This window comes from Culex pipiens, chromosome 2, assembly GCF_016801865.2.
Source record: "Culex pipiens pallens isolate TS chromosome 2, TS_CPP_V2, whole genome shotgun sequence".
In the NCBI taxonomy this organism is placed as follows: Eukaryota; Metazoa; Arthropoda; class Insecta; order Diptera; family Culicidae; genus Culex; species Culex pipiens.
The window spans coordinates 159,909,511-159,924,390 of record NC_068938.1 but is presented as its reverse complement, the minus strand read 5'-3'; the positions used below and the strand labels follow the sequence as shown (position 1 = coordinate 159,924,390).

The 14,880-nt window shown below is 35.6% G+C and overlaps 1 protein-coding gene across 1 annotated transcript; it reads left to right on the top strand.

Moving 5' to 3' along the window:
* Window positions 1-4,819: 4,819 nt before the first annotated feature.
* Window positions 4,820-10,997, top strand: LOC120420257 (NPC intracellular cholesterol transporter 2-like). Its single transcript, XM_039583253.2, has 3 exons — window positions 4,820-4,932; window positions 10,440-10,648; window positions 10,709-10,997. The coding sequence occupies exons 1-3, from the start codon at window positions 4,820-4,822 to the stop codon at window positions 10,981-10,983; spliced, it is 597 nt and encodes a 198-aa protein (XP_039439187.1). The 3' UTR covers window positions 10,984-10,997.
* Window positions 10,998-14,880: the final 3,883 nt, after the last annotated feature.

Below are 14,880 nucleotides of genomic sequence, written 5' to 3'. Positions count from 1 at the left end.
GAAATTTCAAGGTTGTGCAAAAAATCTTTGACCGAGTTATGAATTTTTAATCAATACTAATGTTTCCAAAAAATCGAAATATTGGTCGCAAAATTTTTTCAACTTCAGTTTTTGATGTAAAATCAAATTTGCAATAAAAAAAAACTTTATTAAAATTTTTATAAACTGCATCGTTTTCAACTTATAGCCATTTTTAGGTAACTTTTTTGGAAATAGTCGTAGTTTTTCATTTATTTAAATTAGTGCACATGTTTGCAACCTTAGAAAAAAATATTTTTGAAAAGCTGAGAAAATTCTCTATATTTTGCTTTTTTGAACTTTGTTGATACGACCCTCAGTTGCTGAGATATTGCCATGCAAAGGTTTAAAAACATGAAAATTGATGTTTTCCAAGTCTCACCCAAACAACCCAACCCATTTTGTAATGTCGATATCTCAGCAACTAGTGGTCCGATTAACAATGGTAAAATATGAAACATTCGTGAAATTTTCTGATTTTAAAACCAAAACTAGCATTTTAAAAGGGCGTAATATTGAATACTTGGCTCTGTTGAAATGTTAGTCTTGATTTAAAATTTTGTGAAAACATTGTTTTCGAAAAGATCGGAAAATTTCACGAATGTTTCATATTTTAACATTGTAAATCGGACCATTAGTTGCTGAGATATTGACCTTTAACTTTGCCGAAGACACCAAATCGATCAAAAAATTCCTGCAAAATATACAGATTTTTGAATTTTCATACATCGTTTTTGTATGGACAGCTGCCAAATTTGTATGGAAAATTATATGGACAAACTAATGATGCAAAATGGCTTCTTTGGGCATATCGAAGGCACCAAAAAAGTTTCAGTCGGATTAAAAAATACAAAAATTAAAATTCTAAAAAAATACCGATTTCGTAGAGAATAGCTCATGTGAAAAAGCAAACCAAATTTCGCTTCGTTTAATATCCATATTGTTAATTTTGAAAATTTGAGTATTTTCGAAAAAATACGGTATTCTGTGAAAATTCTAGTTTTTAACAAAAACAAATCTAATAACGTGAAATGAAAAAGCATACAAAACTTCGCTCCGATTGATACCCATATTGAAAATTATAAAAATTTCGTCCCGACGATAACGATAACCATTATAGTTATCGTCAGACGACAATATTATCGACGATTATTGTATTGATTAAAAACCTTGAAAAACACAATTTTTCTTACTTTTTTCAGAGAAAGTTGAATGAGCAAAAAACGAATTTTTAATATTATCATTAAAATTATTGATATGATTCACGACAAGTTTTGTTTTGGCTTTCAAAAATAAAAATTATTTTTCTTCGAAATTTGAAAATCAATTTAAAACAAATATTACTTTAGATCATTTTGTTTTTGTGAATAAAATAATATTGATTACGAAAGGAAAAATTTCTTCAAAATTCATTGCATATCATCTTGTACGTTATAAGTGCAGAGCAGACATGAAACAATTAAAAATCGTAGCTTTTAATGAAAATTACAATTTAATTTAACTTCAAGTGACCGCAGTCCTAAAAGCCACCATAAAATTCCCGTGGAATTCAGACCACGCCAAGTACCTGTGACAAACGGAACTGTTTACGCGCACAGTCCCCTCCCATTAAATGGTCGGCGGCACCATCTGCGACAAAAATTTACTCTTTGAGTGCCATAAAAATTGACCCGATTTTTGAGAAAAGCAAAAAAAAGACCCCAGAGCCGTTTCCTTTTCATCCAATCTGACAACGCCCAGCCAAATCGCGCCAAAGTTAAACGGTTGATGGAGAGGGGAGGGGGGGACTCCCTTTCGAAAAAGATAAAAAGAGAGCAATATCGTCTGGTTATTGGTTGAGAGAGTGAAAAGGAGTGAGAGGGAGGTGAAAGATATGGAGCGGACCGATAATTTGCCAAATCATTGCCAATTATTATGTTAAACAGTTCGCGGTGATGTTTATACTTGCGTCTTGTTGTATTTTTTTTCACTTTATTAATATACATGTTTACGGCTATTTGCATTTTTTATGAATATTTAAATTTAAATACAAATAAACGTGTTTACGTTCGGTGGGGCTTCAAGCGATGACGTTCGCACACACATTCACAAGTTTCATTTGATGCCCGACCGTAATGCCGAATGTTGGACGAGTTTTTAAACCATTCGGCTTCCCTCCTTTTTGAGGTTGAGAAACGATGGCAGCCAAACTCAGGGCGCGAACGGACGTTGCAATGGTCCTGGGTTCAAGCCTGAGTGCGGCGCTGAATTGGTTGGTCAGTGGCGGTGCGCGCACTATCTGTCAGAAATGAGCGTTAAATTTAAAGCATTTTAAATATGGGCAAACTTTGACGGCGGCAACCGTCACATCCTCTCAAATTTTTTTCTACTTTGAGTGTAGTTGAATGTTAATTTTGAGACGGCACGTTGAAAAATTATCGTTCAGGGTAAAACAAATAGATTTAAAAAACCTTATAAAATACTTTGTTTTCCATTATAATTCACTCATTTTATATATTTTTTAATCCAAATCTGCGGCGCGATTTGCCTCCGTGCATAGTAAAATTCACATGAAATTCCTTGTCAAAAAATGCAATCAGAGCAGGTTAATTTGCTACTTTCTTTCGGTAAACAGAAATGCAAAATGACAACGGCAATTTTATATTCGCATGCTAGAACGTGGCATTTCGCACATCCAATTAGGGTAGTTGTACTGATTCCTGGAACATGTTTTCTTGTTTAATTCTTTCAGTAAAATAAAACTTTAAACATTTTCTCAGGGTTAATTGCTTGAATGTTTTACCAATGTTTAGATATTTTTTATCCTGCCTGGCAAGGTTCCTGATTGCTCCAAAAAGACTCATTCACTAGCGACCACACATCACACTGCCGTTTGTCACTTCTACATCAATCGCTACAGAATACTCTCTCTTAGCTATCCCTCTCAATCCCATAATCTAAATGTATGTTCTATTAAAAAAAAGTTTTCTTCAAATTCTTTCACATTTTCCATAATGTATTTCGTAGGATAATGTATGATGTATATTTATTCAAATATCTTATGTCATGTTATGTATGATATTTTGCTATCTTTTTTCTGTTACTCTTCCAGTTACGCTAGTCATGCGTTAAGCTTCCCTTTTCCTACACTGAAAATAAAAAGAAGTAATCAAATTCCTAAATTTTAGGATTTTGCCAACTTCTGCCAGAGAAGTCACCCAATTCCTAAATTTGCTGGCTCAATTTGGAAATTCTGATACTTCCTTGGACAAATGAGCTTAAACTGACAGTAAAGTTTCTCGTGCTCAACTGCGCCATCTGATATTGAAACTCCGAAGCATTCTTCAGAGCTTCAAAGACTGAATTTTCCTCTTTCTTTTGTTCTCGAGTGAAGCTGCTCAACACTTGACTTGTTTCGACAAGATTCTGATGATCAATCCACATAAATGCCAGAATAAAACTTTTTTTATTTAAAAATATATTGAAATAATAATAATTCTCCAAAATCAAAATTTCTCAAGCAAACAATTAAAAGAACCTGAACTATTTCAAGTTTTTGATGTATCTGAAATATTGAAAGTAAAAAAAGTGTTTGTTATAACTAAAGTATTAAAAGTATTTAAAGTAATTGAAGTATTTAAAGTATTTAAGGTATTTAAAGTACTTAAAATTTTTAAAGTATGTAAAGTTTTTTCTAATTACAGATAACACTATTAAATTAAAAGAATTCAGTTTCAAACAAAAAAAAAACATTTGAAAACAAGCGCCATAAACTGCTTGGGCCCAAAATGTTTTTCCTTTTATTTTTTTGGTTTTATGCAGAATCATATACTGAACATCAAATTCAAAGTCCCGTCTCGTTCTCGCTCGAAAGATCGACAAGTCGAAGCATAAACAAAGTTTAATATCGATACATATTTTTTTAAGTTAATCATAGACTATTATTATAGATTAAGTACCCTTTATTTTTTTTCTAATAATGTCAATCCAATATAGGTCACAAAATTGGATTGGATTGGGTGGACAAAATTGTTGACTAGGATTTCTTGAAAAAATTGTTAACGAAAAAAAAAGTATTCCTGCCTCGTCTATTTTTACTTCAGTTTTTATGTTCAAACAAACTTGCCATTGAAAGTCACTTTACTTTATTTTCAAGAATTATTTTCAAGTTACAACCATTCAAGCCTCATCTATGGTTTAAAATATGAATATTTTTAAATTATCAATGATGTTAGATGTTGGACTTACAAAATCGGACAATTACCTAGTTGCTGAGCCACAGTTTTGCAAAGATTAAAAACTGATAAAAATAGGCTTGTAAAGTGTCGTCAAAATGGAAAAAAACCAAAACATTTGTAAAAGTTTCTGTTCTTTCCGAAAAAAGCTTTTTATTTTAAATTTTTTTGCTGGAAAGGTACTTGAAAGACATATCTGACAATACAAAAAAAAAGATCTGGCAACCCTGTCTCAAGATACCCAAATACTCTTTGAAGCCGAATTTCACTTTTTTGCATAAAATCTATGTCCAGATCAATCATCCAACCTATCGTTGGATTGGTTATCGAAAGACCTTGCAAACGTGTCTAAAAGTTTGAATATCTGGCAACTCTGTCTCGGGTAATGATCACTTAAGTGATTAATGTACTTTTTCGAAGCCTGATCCTTCTTATTTGTATCCATCATTTTTGAATTTTTCTTTTTCAAACAAGTCTTAACTTTTGAAATCTGGCCACCCTGTCTCAAGTTGTGATTGATTCCATCTTCAACTAAAATTTGTTCAGATAAAAAAGATCCAATATCTCTCCACTTACCTTACCCAACCATGCATCGCTTGATGAAGAGCAAGTATGCAAAAATGTTGGACGTCCATCTGAGCAACAACAACAAACAGCAGCAAAAAATGTTGTGTCAGATCTCGCAGAAATGCGCCGCGGCGTGAGAAAAAGGTAATCAGAAGCAAATTGGCCGACAGCTCGTCGAATTTTTACAGGTGGAAATGGCGCGGTTTTTTATTTTTTATTTTTTTTTCGGACGAACGGCAAATCATTTGGGGACGACAGTTATGCGAAACGTGTATTGGCCATTTTCCGCTGGTCCAAATTGTCCGAATTGGACGACGTTGATTAAGAGACTTGTGCGAAGCAGATCGTGATGGGTGAGAAATATGTGCGAATTGAAGGTAATTTGTCGGGCAATCAATTTCATACGAATTGAGAATTTTTAAAATTGTTAAGGCTCAAATGGTATAATATTTGAATTGTTTTCTTTTTTATTAAATTTAATTGTTTTTTTTATATACAAATCAATAATTAATTTCCAATTCTAAACCTTTAACAAAGCTCTACGATTCTTCTTTTGATTTCCCCGATCACGTTTAACTTGTTTACCACTTGGCCACGTGACATTCAAGTAGTTTGTAGTGGTCAATCACTAAGTTGGCCAACAGCCGGAATGACGAGGGTCTACCCAGTTACACCATCCTTTTTTCTTGAGATTAATAGAAACTTTTCAACTTTTCTAAAAAATGGTTTGATCTGACCGAAATTGATATGGTTCGTTAAGTAGGGACCAATATATCCGCAATCTTTTTTGGTCAAGAACCAACAAGAAAAAACTTTGCTGTCCTCAAAGAAGAAGCTTTTGGAGGACCCACGCGTGGGTGATTGTGGTCAAGTTCAGCTCGACGAGCTGAAAAAAGGAAACTCATCGAACAAGATAGCAAGCAACACTCGAGGAAACCACTCAAGAAGCTTTCTCCACGTGGCAGTCTCTGATATCTCTCAAGGACCGTACGTCGGGAATATCCCTTTCCGGTCCACTTTGGGTTGGGGCTCACAGGAAAAAAAAAAGAACCAAAGTGTCAAGAGTTCATCGAGAGTTCTCCATCAAATCGAGCAGAAACGACCGCAGACCAAAGTGACCAAACAAAGCAAAGATGGCCACCGCGATGATGGCTGATGCTCTTCGATGGGTTGATGGCTAATTTATCAATCCCTGCTCAAACATCCTTCCGGAAAGTGGATGGGATTGTGTGCTAGAGACCACCGGAGAGGGTCAGAAGAGTGTGTGGGGGGGATTCCCAGTGACCATCGGTAGCCCACTCATCTTTTATATGACCGCATGATTTATAGCTCTTCTCCCACTCCAACTTCAATTTCCGCCCTCAGCCAGATGAAGATCAGTCTCTCGGAAGCAGGTTCAAGTGGAAAATCATCAGCGGGCGAGAAAACATTTTTCCTTGTCCTCCCCCGTCTCTCTTTGCACGTACTAATGGGGGTGGTGGGTGATGAGTCATGATTGATCTGGTGGCATTGTTACTCCCCCCCTCGCACCCCCAAAGAAGATGGGGCTTGCTGGAGCGATAGTGATGTTATTTTTGTATGGAAATGTGCTGCTGCATTCTTGGCTTTAATTCAATTAAACAATCAAGCGAGCAGCATCGATGAACCGGCAAACGAAGTTTTGCCAAAATCTTGACTTGAAAAAATCCTTACACGGTAAGAATGCTAAAGTTGTAGATTTATCTGCTTTAAAGCTAAACAAATACAAAAAAAAATGGAAATAAAATAGCGTTTAAAACATACTAAAAAGAAGTTATTTATTCAATAGAATTAGTCCCAATACCTCACAGCAAACAACCAATTAATCCTCCCTCCCGCCAAATGCATCACTCACAAGAAACGGTCTACCTGTTCAGCCAAATGATTCCCCCCATTTATGCAAATCAAGCCGGGGCCATCTGTTGATGGCACCAAAGTTGATGAGCCTCACTTTGGCGTGATTGCATCGCATTACCTGATGGAGCGCGTGCGGGAGGATTCCTTTCCAGGAAGTCTCGACCTTACAAAGTACACTCTTCGGAACCCGGCCGGGGGTCTTGGGCATGAAAAAAGGACAAACCCCGCCGCGAACAAAAAAACCGACGCTGAATAACTTAAAACCATTGTCATGTTCATAAATCTCGTTTTAATTGAAGACATTAAACTTGTTCACGCCGCAATCATTCTTACTCAAAGTCGCATTCGGAGAGTCGTCAGCTCAGAGACTTAAGAGAAGTTGAGACAGCGTTGGAGTTGGAGTTCGTCAGACTGCGTGCAGAGACCGTTGTTGAGTTGTGCAAATTTATTTTAATGGCCCTTGCGGCGACACGGCAAAGAAAGCGGAAAAGTGGCCATCTACAGTGGATTCCTGACATCAGTTCTCAAGAAATTAGTTTAGTTTTATCATAAAACGTTTGAATTGTTGAAAATTGTACTTTTGTTTCTTTTTTCGCAGAGAATTACTCTTAATCGCTCCGGTATTTTAATGGATGCATTATGAACACTTGAAAATCCTCATTTAGTCGATCCCACTGACTCCGCCTCAGCCAATGGGCAAGGTCGTCCCGGGGTTAGCTGAGAAGACGACGCGGCGTCAAATTAGGTGTCGGCCAACAATTAAGGGTCACCAAAGTCACCGACGAACCACCGTTGCCGAGAGGCGTTAATCGTTGGCAATAAACTCAGTTGCATTTCTGGACGATTGAGTGATGCAATGATGCGCTGTTTTTTCGGCAATTCCCACTAACAAGAGCCGGTAGTTGACAGCGGTGAAGCTTAATTCGCTAATGAGCGTGTTGGATGGTTCTGACGGACATTGGCTTAATGGATTGGTGTGATTTCTTGATGAATTGAATCATTTGATGGGTTTGTTTGTTGATCTTACGATTTGAGATGTCGGATAGCTCACATTTTGGTATGCACTTCTGACTGATTGATATTGAGACTTTGACTGAAGCCGTTCAAATTACATTACCAACTTAGTTTTAAATAATTACAACATTAAAAGACAATTCTTGTTGTAATTTAAAAAAGCAAAAAAAAAAAAAACAACGGATTTATGATACTCCATAGAGTTCTCAAACTAGATTTCAAAACGATTTCAAAAACATCTTGAGCAATTCCATGTCAAATAGGGAATCGGTTGTACCCGACCCTCTCCGATTTCAATGAAACTTTGTAGACATTCTTAGGCATATGTAAGCCATTTTTGTGTATATGGAGCCAGTTACACTCGATAATGACATTTGAGAAGAGCGTAAGTTTTTTTTTTAATATTTTGGTATTTCGTAATTAAAATATTGCTGTAATTCAAAACCGTTTCATCGCATCAAAAAGTGGTCAAAGACTTACTTGTAGGAAATTTGACAGGCTTTCCGAAAAAAAGACACTGAAAGAAAAAACACTCTAATTTTATGAGAATTTTTGATTTTTTAAAAGTCAAATTTGAAGGTGAGCCCACGATTTTTTTTCGTTCAATTTTTTTGTGAAAATAGCATAAGATGTTACAAAAAGACTCATGAAAAATGCAGGATTAAGATCCAGAGCCGAGATATTTGAATTTTAGTGAGAAAAAAAGTGCCAATTTTCAAAATTTCGCAGAATTCAGAAGCAAGGCCTACTAATTACACGATGTTGCAAGCATGTGTCGCAAAGGACAGGGTATGCTTTCTTATAGTAATTTTGGCCGCTGTCTCCGAATCTGAAATCAAATTTCTTGTAAACAGTGATGTTTTTTAGCTACACCCTTTTGGAATGTTATTTGCGTGTTTAAATCGCTGCAATTCAAATAGCTTGCAAGTTCGGTCATACTTTTCTCGGTTTTCGTACCACTTTGATTGTTATTTTACTCACAGAACTCTTTATGTGTAATGTTTTTTACGTTCTGATTATGTTTTAACAATGTGTTTAGCAATTCGGAAATCGCATATTTTGATATATGGATTTATAAAAAAAAGAATACCAGAGAAAATTTTAGGAAAAGTGGCTGCATTTGGATAAATTAGTTGGGAAAATTGCATTAAAATAAGTTCTAGAAGACATTTCCGAACATTTTTCATAAACAATATATGTAACAACCATCAAAAATGCTTCAGAATTTTTAGTTTTCTCTATTTATTAATCAATCCTCTAGTAAGGGATCATTCATAAACCATGTTGATACTTTGATAGGGGAGAGGGGGAGGCGGGGGAGGAGTTCAGCGATTTGCCAAGCTCCATATCAAAAAGATTTGTTTTGTATGGAAATTGGAGGGGAGAAGTCTGCGATTTAAAAAAAAAGTGTCCACGTGGTTTATGGATAGTCCCTAAGCCCCCACCAAATAACAATATGCGATTTTTCGAATTGCTTAAGATAATCAAAACGTAAAAAACATTTAACAGATCTGTGAGTAAAATATCAATCAAAGTGGAACGAAAACCGAGAAAAGTATGACCGAACTTGCAAGCTATTTGAATTGCAGCGATTTAAACACGCAAATAACATTCCAAAAGGGTGTAGCTAAAAAACATCACTGTATACACAAAATTTGATTTTAGATTCGGATTCAGCGGCCAAAATTTCCATAAGAAAGCATACCCTGACCTTTGCGACACATGCTTGCAACATCGTGTAATTAGTAGGCCTTGCTTCTGAATTCTGAGAAATTTTGAAAATTGGCACTTTTTTTCTCACTAAAACTCAAATATCTCGGCTCTGGAGTGTCGAAATTGCATTTTCTCAGAGGGAAAAATGTTCGCCATGAAATTTCCTACAAGCTGCATGTATTGGTTTTACTGGGAAAAATAGGCTACCCTAAATTAAATGAGCATTTCTGAAAAAAGTTTCGAAAAAATGCGATTTTTTCGACATAAATCCGCCTGGGAGAGTCCAAAAACTTAGGTTTTGGTCCAATATTGATAGTGCATCTTAATCTATGGACAAAAACCTATCGTTTGAAGATAATACTCACCAGATCGAATCAGTTTTTGTATTGATTCCAAGCGATTTTAGAAAATTTGTTCAAAAAAGTGGATAGGGAGGGATGCGAGAAAGTATTTTATTATTTTTTCTTGTCTAAGAAAACATTGTTCCTAACATCATAATCTATCATTTAATGAGTGAGCACCTGAAATTCCTCGACATGACCTCAAAATGGGACAGGCTAACGTACACCCTTTCTTCGATTTATCAATAAAAACACGACAAATGCCGATTAAAAACTCGACAGCAACAGGTGTGTTTTGAGTCAAATATTGCACACCTGTTTCGTGATCGAATCATCTGATAAAATAATCTGTAGTTCGCGCTTAGTAATACCGTTCTGATTTATGACATCAAAAAATATCTGCTTTGGAGAGAAGTCCGTAGTAACAGTTCATAGCGGTCAAAATCACTTTTTTAATCTTTTATTTTATTCTAAAGCTTTGGTAGGCAAGATGTACAGAATAGCCACATTTCCCTTAGTCCCCCAACTCCCCCCCAACGCCCCCCCCCCCCCCCCAGTTTTCTTTCAATCAAAGTTCTAGTCATTGTAATATTTTTCTTTGTTTTTCATGAAAATGAGCAGTGATAAGACAGACACCGGGGTTGTATATAAAAACGATTTCGAAACCAAATTCCTCAGTTCAATTCTCTCAACTCAGCCATCACAACAGCTCTACAATGTTCCGTTACGCCGCATTGATCGCTCTGGTCCTTCCAGCCCTGGCCCTCGCAGGAGACGTTGTCGAAACGCGGGCTTGTTCCGACGATCGTCCGGTCCCACGGGAGGTCCGCGTGCAGAACTGCCCTTCAACCCCTTGCGAACTGGTTCGCGGGTCCGACGCCAACATGGAGATGGACTTTACTGCTCGTGAGTAGAATTTGAATCCGTTTCTAAACAATTCCTTCCTCAAACGCTGCTTCTTCGTAGCATTCAACGCGGCAACCCTCCAAACCCGGATCGTGGCCACCGCGCTAGGAGTGACGGCTCCGTTTGAACTGCCGGCGGATCGGGCGCGGGCCTGCGATTGGCTGATCGGTTCCCAGTGTCCAATCTCCGAGCGCGAGGACGTCACGTACAACCTGCAGATGCCGGTGCTGCGAATCTACCCGCGGGTTAGCCTGGTGCTCGAGGTCAGCCTGGTTGACGAGGAGGAACGAACGCACGCCTGCTTCGTGCTGGATGCCCGCGTTGTGGGTGCTTAAAGATCATTGAAATAGTGTGTTAAATAGTTTTAAATTTTACAATAAAAAAACTCAGTCGATATTTTTTAACTTTTTATCATCAGGAAAAAAATAACCATTTTCAAATCAGCTCTAACATTTAATTTAAATATTTTTATTCAAAAGAACGGAGATTCACAATACCTTAATTTTTTAAATTTTTAAAGAGAAACCATAACTTTTCAAGTTTGCTTTTCTTTCATAAACTCTAGAATTTTTCTAAAAAAAAGGTCCTATTGTGTTTCATATGTTTATCCTTTTCAAGAAAAAAAACTCTAGATTGTTTCTCATTCAATGTCGTTGTTAAAAATAATATTTTCAGAGATGGTCAGCCTTGGTCATGGCTGTTACAGATAAAAAAAACGTTATCAATAATAAATATAACTTGTAAACGGTGCACAATATCAATATTTAAGTACAGTACTTTTAGAATGAATTTTAGTTTTTCATCTAAAAATAAAGCCAAATTTTTTTCGACTTTTCAACGTTTCTCAAAATTCTTCTCGAAAAATTGTCAACATTGCATAATGAATTTTTATCAACTTGTGCCATAGCTCAAAAAATGCATTTTTAGTCATCTTGATTCTAGATCGAACCCAAAAATTAAGATTAAAAAAAATGGATTTTTTTCCGTAAAGTCAAATTAAAAAAGTGTTTATTTTGTTTAGAGTGAATCTTTTTTTTCTGAATAGTTCTGAGCAATACTTAAAATTTTCAGAAGATACCAAACCGATCAGAAATTCGTTCTCAGGAAACAGATTATTGAATATTTTAACCTTCTACAACTCACACCCGGCTCAAGGCAGGCTTGGATATAAAAATCAAATTTTTAATCAAGTTTTGATCTTCAAAAGCATTTGTGAAGGAGATCTTTTTAAATTTAAGATAATTTGAGGTTTTGGAAGTTTGTCTTGCTTTATGTGACTTTGCCAATGTTTAAAAACAAGTTTTTTTGGGTTCAATAAAAAAAAGTTCCAACAAATTTACTCATTTTTGATAGAATTACTTTTCTTAGATTAAGTCACACCAAAAAAATTATATTTTTAAAATTATGGTTTTGACTCTAAAATGCTGATCCGATTTTCATTCTTATACATTAAATTTACAGACAATATTCTGTACTTTAATTTTAAAAACTATATGATCAAGACAAAGCAATGTAATGTGCAAGGTTGTTAACAGGGTAGGTAAACCATCACCATCGCACTATCATTGATGCATATTTCGGTGCGTTCCTCGTCTCCTAAATTTATCTTCTCTTTCGCAGCCGAGTGATAGTCGGCTTGCTATCGCGAATATCGAAAGCCCATTACATCGACGAAAAATACCCTATCGCTGGCTCCGATGGAACTATCGTTCCAACCGGAGAGACACGCACACGAAATTGCTGTATATATACACTGGAGCTCACGCACACAAAATAACTCATTTCTACAGGGCTTAAGGGCGAGAAAATTTCACGATTGCTCTTTCTCTTGCTTTTTGAGCGAGGGGACTGGTTGTGTGAGAGATTTTTTTCCGTCTTACGCATCGGTTTGTTCGTTGCTCGCTATTTCATCGGCGTCGTTTTCGCTTCGCTCTCTTGATGCAGTTTTGGGAGAACGCCGGAAATTTCATGATTCGAACGAGGTTAAAGTTTCAAAGTTAAATATGTACTCTAAATTGTTCACAAAATACCGTATTTTTCGAAAGTATTTACATTTTCATAATTTGGAAAATGGGTATCAAATGAAGCGGAATGTGGTGGGAAGGGACCGTGGTGTAGGGGTAAGCGTGATTGCCTCTCACCCAGTCGGCCTGGGTTCGATCCCAGACGGTCCCGGTGGCATTTTTCGAGACGAGATTTGTCTGATCACGCCTTCCGTCGGACGGGAAGTAAATGTTGGCCCCGGACTAACCTAAAAGGTTAGGTCGTTAGCTCAGTCCAGGTGTAGGAGTCGTCTCCCTGGGTCCTGTCTCGGTGGAGTCGCTGGTAGGCAGTTGGACTAACAATCCAAAGGTCGTCAGTTCGAATCCCGGGGTGGATGGAAGCTAAGGTGTAAAAAGAGGTTTGCAATTGCCTCAACAATCAAGCCTTCGGACACCTAGCTTCGAGTAGGAATCTCGCAATCAAGAACGCCAAGGCCATGCTGTAGAGCGAATAATTTGATTTTGATTTATTTTTTAATTTTCACAATTTACCGTATTTTTTCGAAAGTACACAAATTTTCATAATTTGCAATATTGGTATCAAACGAAGCAACATTTTGTATGCTTTTTTCTCTATATTAATTTTTTTTTGAAAAATACTATTTTTTTTTGCAAAATACCTTATTTTTTCGAAAATACTCAAATTTTCAAATAATGCAATATGGGTATCAAACGAAACAAAATTTTGTTCACTTTATTAAAGTTTTTTGAAATATTTTTTTTTACATTTTTCACAAAATACCGTATATTTTCGAAAATACTCAAATTTACAGAATATGCGAATATTCGAAAATACTCAAATTTACAAAATATGCAGTATGGGTCTCAAACGAAGCGAAATTTTACATTTTATTACATTTTGAATGAAATTTTGTGTATTCTCGAAAAAATACGGTTATTGGAATTTAAAAAAAAAAACTCTAATAAAGTGAAAAATGATACAAAATTTCGCTCAAAAATTTTAGTATTTAAAAAAATACTGTAATTTGTCAAAAATATAGTTTTTTCCAAAACCTCAAATAAATTTAAAAAGCATACAAAATTTGGCTTCGTTTGATACTCATATTGCAAATTTTGAAATTTTGATTTTTTTTAAATTTACGTCAATTTGTGAAAATTTTAAAATTTTCTAAAAAAAAACTCTAATGACCGATTCTTAGCGAAGCTGCACCAAAATGTCACTTTTTTCAATTTTCAATGTGATTTTTAATATGAAAGATTTCATTTTTATTATGATTCAATAATTGCAATGTGCTTTAAATGCGTTTTCTTACCTCAAAAGCCAAAAATATTGACCAAATATGGTCTGCAAGCCATTGAATGGGAGAGGAGTTTTTTCACAAATCTGCTCCTTTCGTTGTCCCGTCACGAAAAGAAATGGCTGGCAAAAACTCAAATTTCAACCAATTCGTTCAGTTCAAGGAGCAAGAGATTCGTTTTTTAATTTGTGATAATGTGTAGAAGAGCAAACGTTTTTAAAAATTAAACTGGCAAAACTGTAGCGATTTTTGTAGTGTGCCTTTTAAAAGTCCAGTTTTACGATGTTGTCCCGTCACGCTACATTTTCATTTCAGGGGTAGCACAGGTACTATATGGTTAATTCTGCATGATATTTCTTTGTAGGAAAATCAATTATCTTTCCAAATATGTAATAACATTGGGGGGTTTCTTCTTTTATTTTACCACTACAGCCAAAACGCTGAAAAAAACTTGGGATTTTTTTGAAAAGGAGCCGAAGAATCGGTCTAATAAAGTGAAAAAGCATTCAAAATTTCGCTTTGTTTAATACGCATATTGCAAACTATGAAAATGTGTGTACTTTCGAAAAACACGGTATTTTGTGAATAATTTTGAGTACATACTTTTGCTTTGAAACTTACTTCATTTTCAAAAAATATATTCTTAGTGAAAGCATTGAAAATTTAACATGATATGGTTGAATTAATCGATTTTAGAAAGATTTTAAAAATGAGTTATCGTCCATTATCGGCGATAAGATTATCGCCGATAGAATTATCGAAATAACGATAACGATAGATTATCGTTATCGTCCCGACGATAACGATAACCATTATCGTTATCGTCAGACGATAATATTATCGACGATAGGCATAGTGAAGTGTTTAGTGGTAAAAATTTCAGTCTTGTCAGTCTTTTCTTGGCAACCTTAGTAAGTTTTTTGTTAGGATT

Bases quoted from the DNA above. Each gene is read 5' to 3' on its own strand.
- LOC120420257 (XM_039583253.2), top strand. From the start codon at position 4,820: ATGCATCGCTTGATGAAGAGCAAGTATGCAAAAATGTTGGACGTCCAT. The intron at 4,933-10,439 runs GTGAGAAAAAGG...CTCTCAACTCAG, and splicing joins TCGCAGAAATGCGCCGCGGC to CCATCACAACAGCTCTACAA. The intron at 10,649-10,708 runs GTGAGTAGAATT...GCTTCTTCGTAG, and splicing joins GGAGATGGACTTTACTGCTC to CATTCAACGCGGCAACCCTC.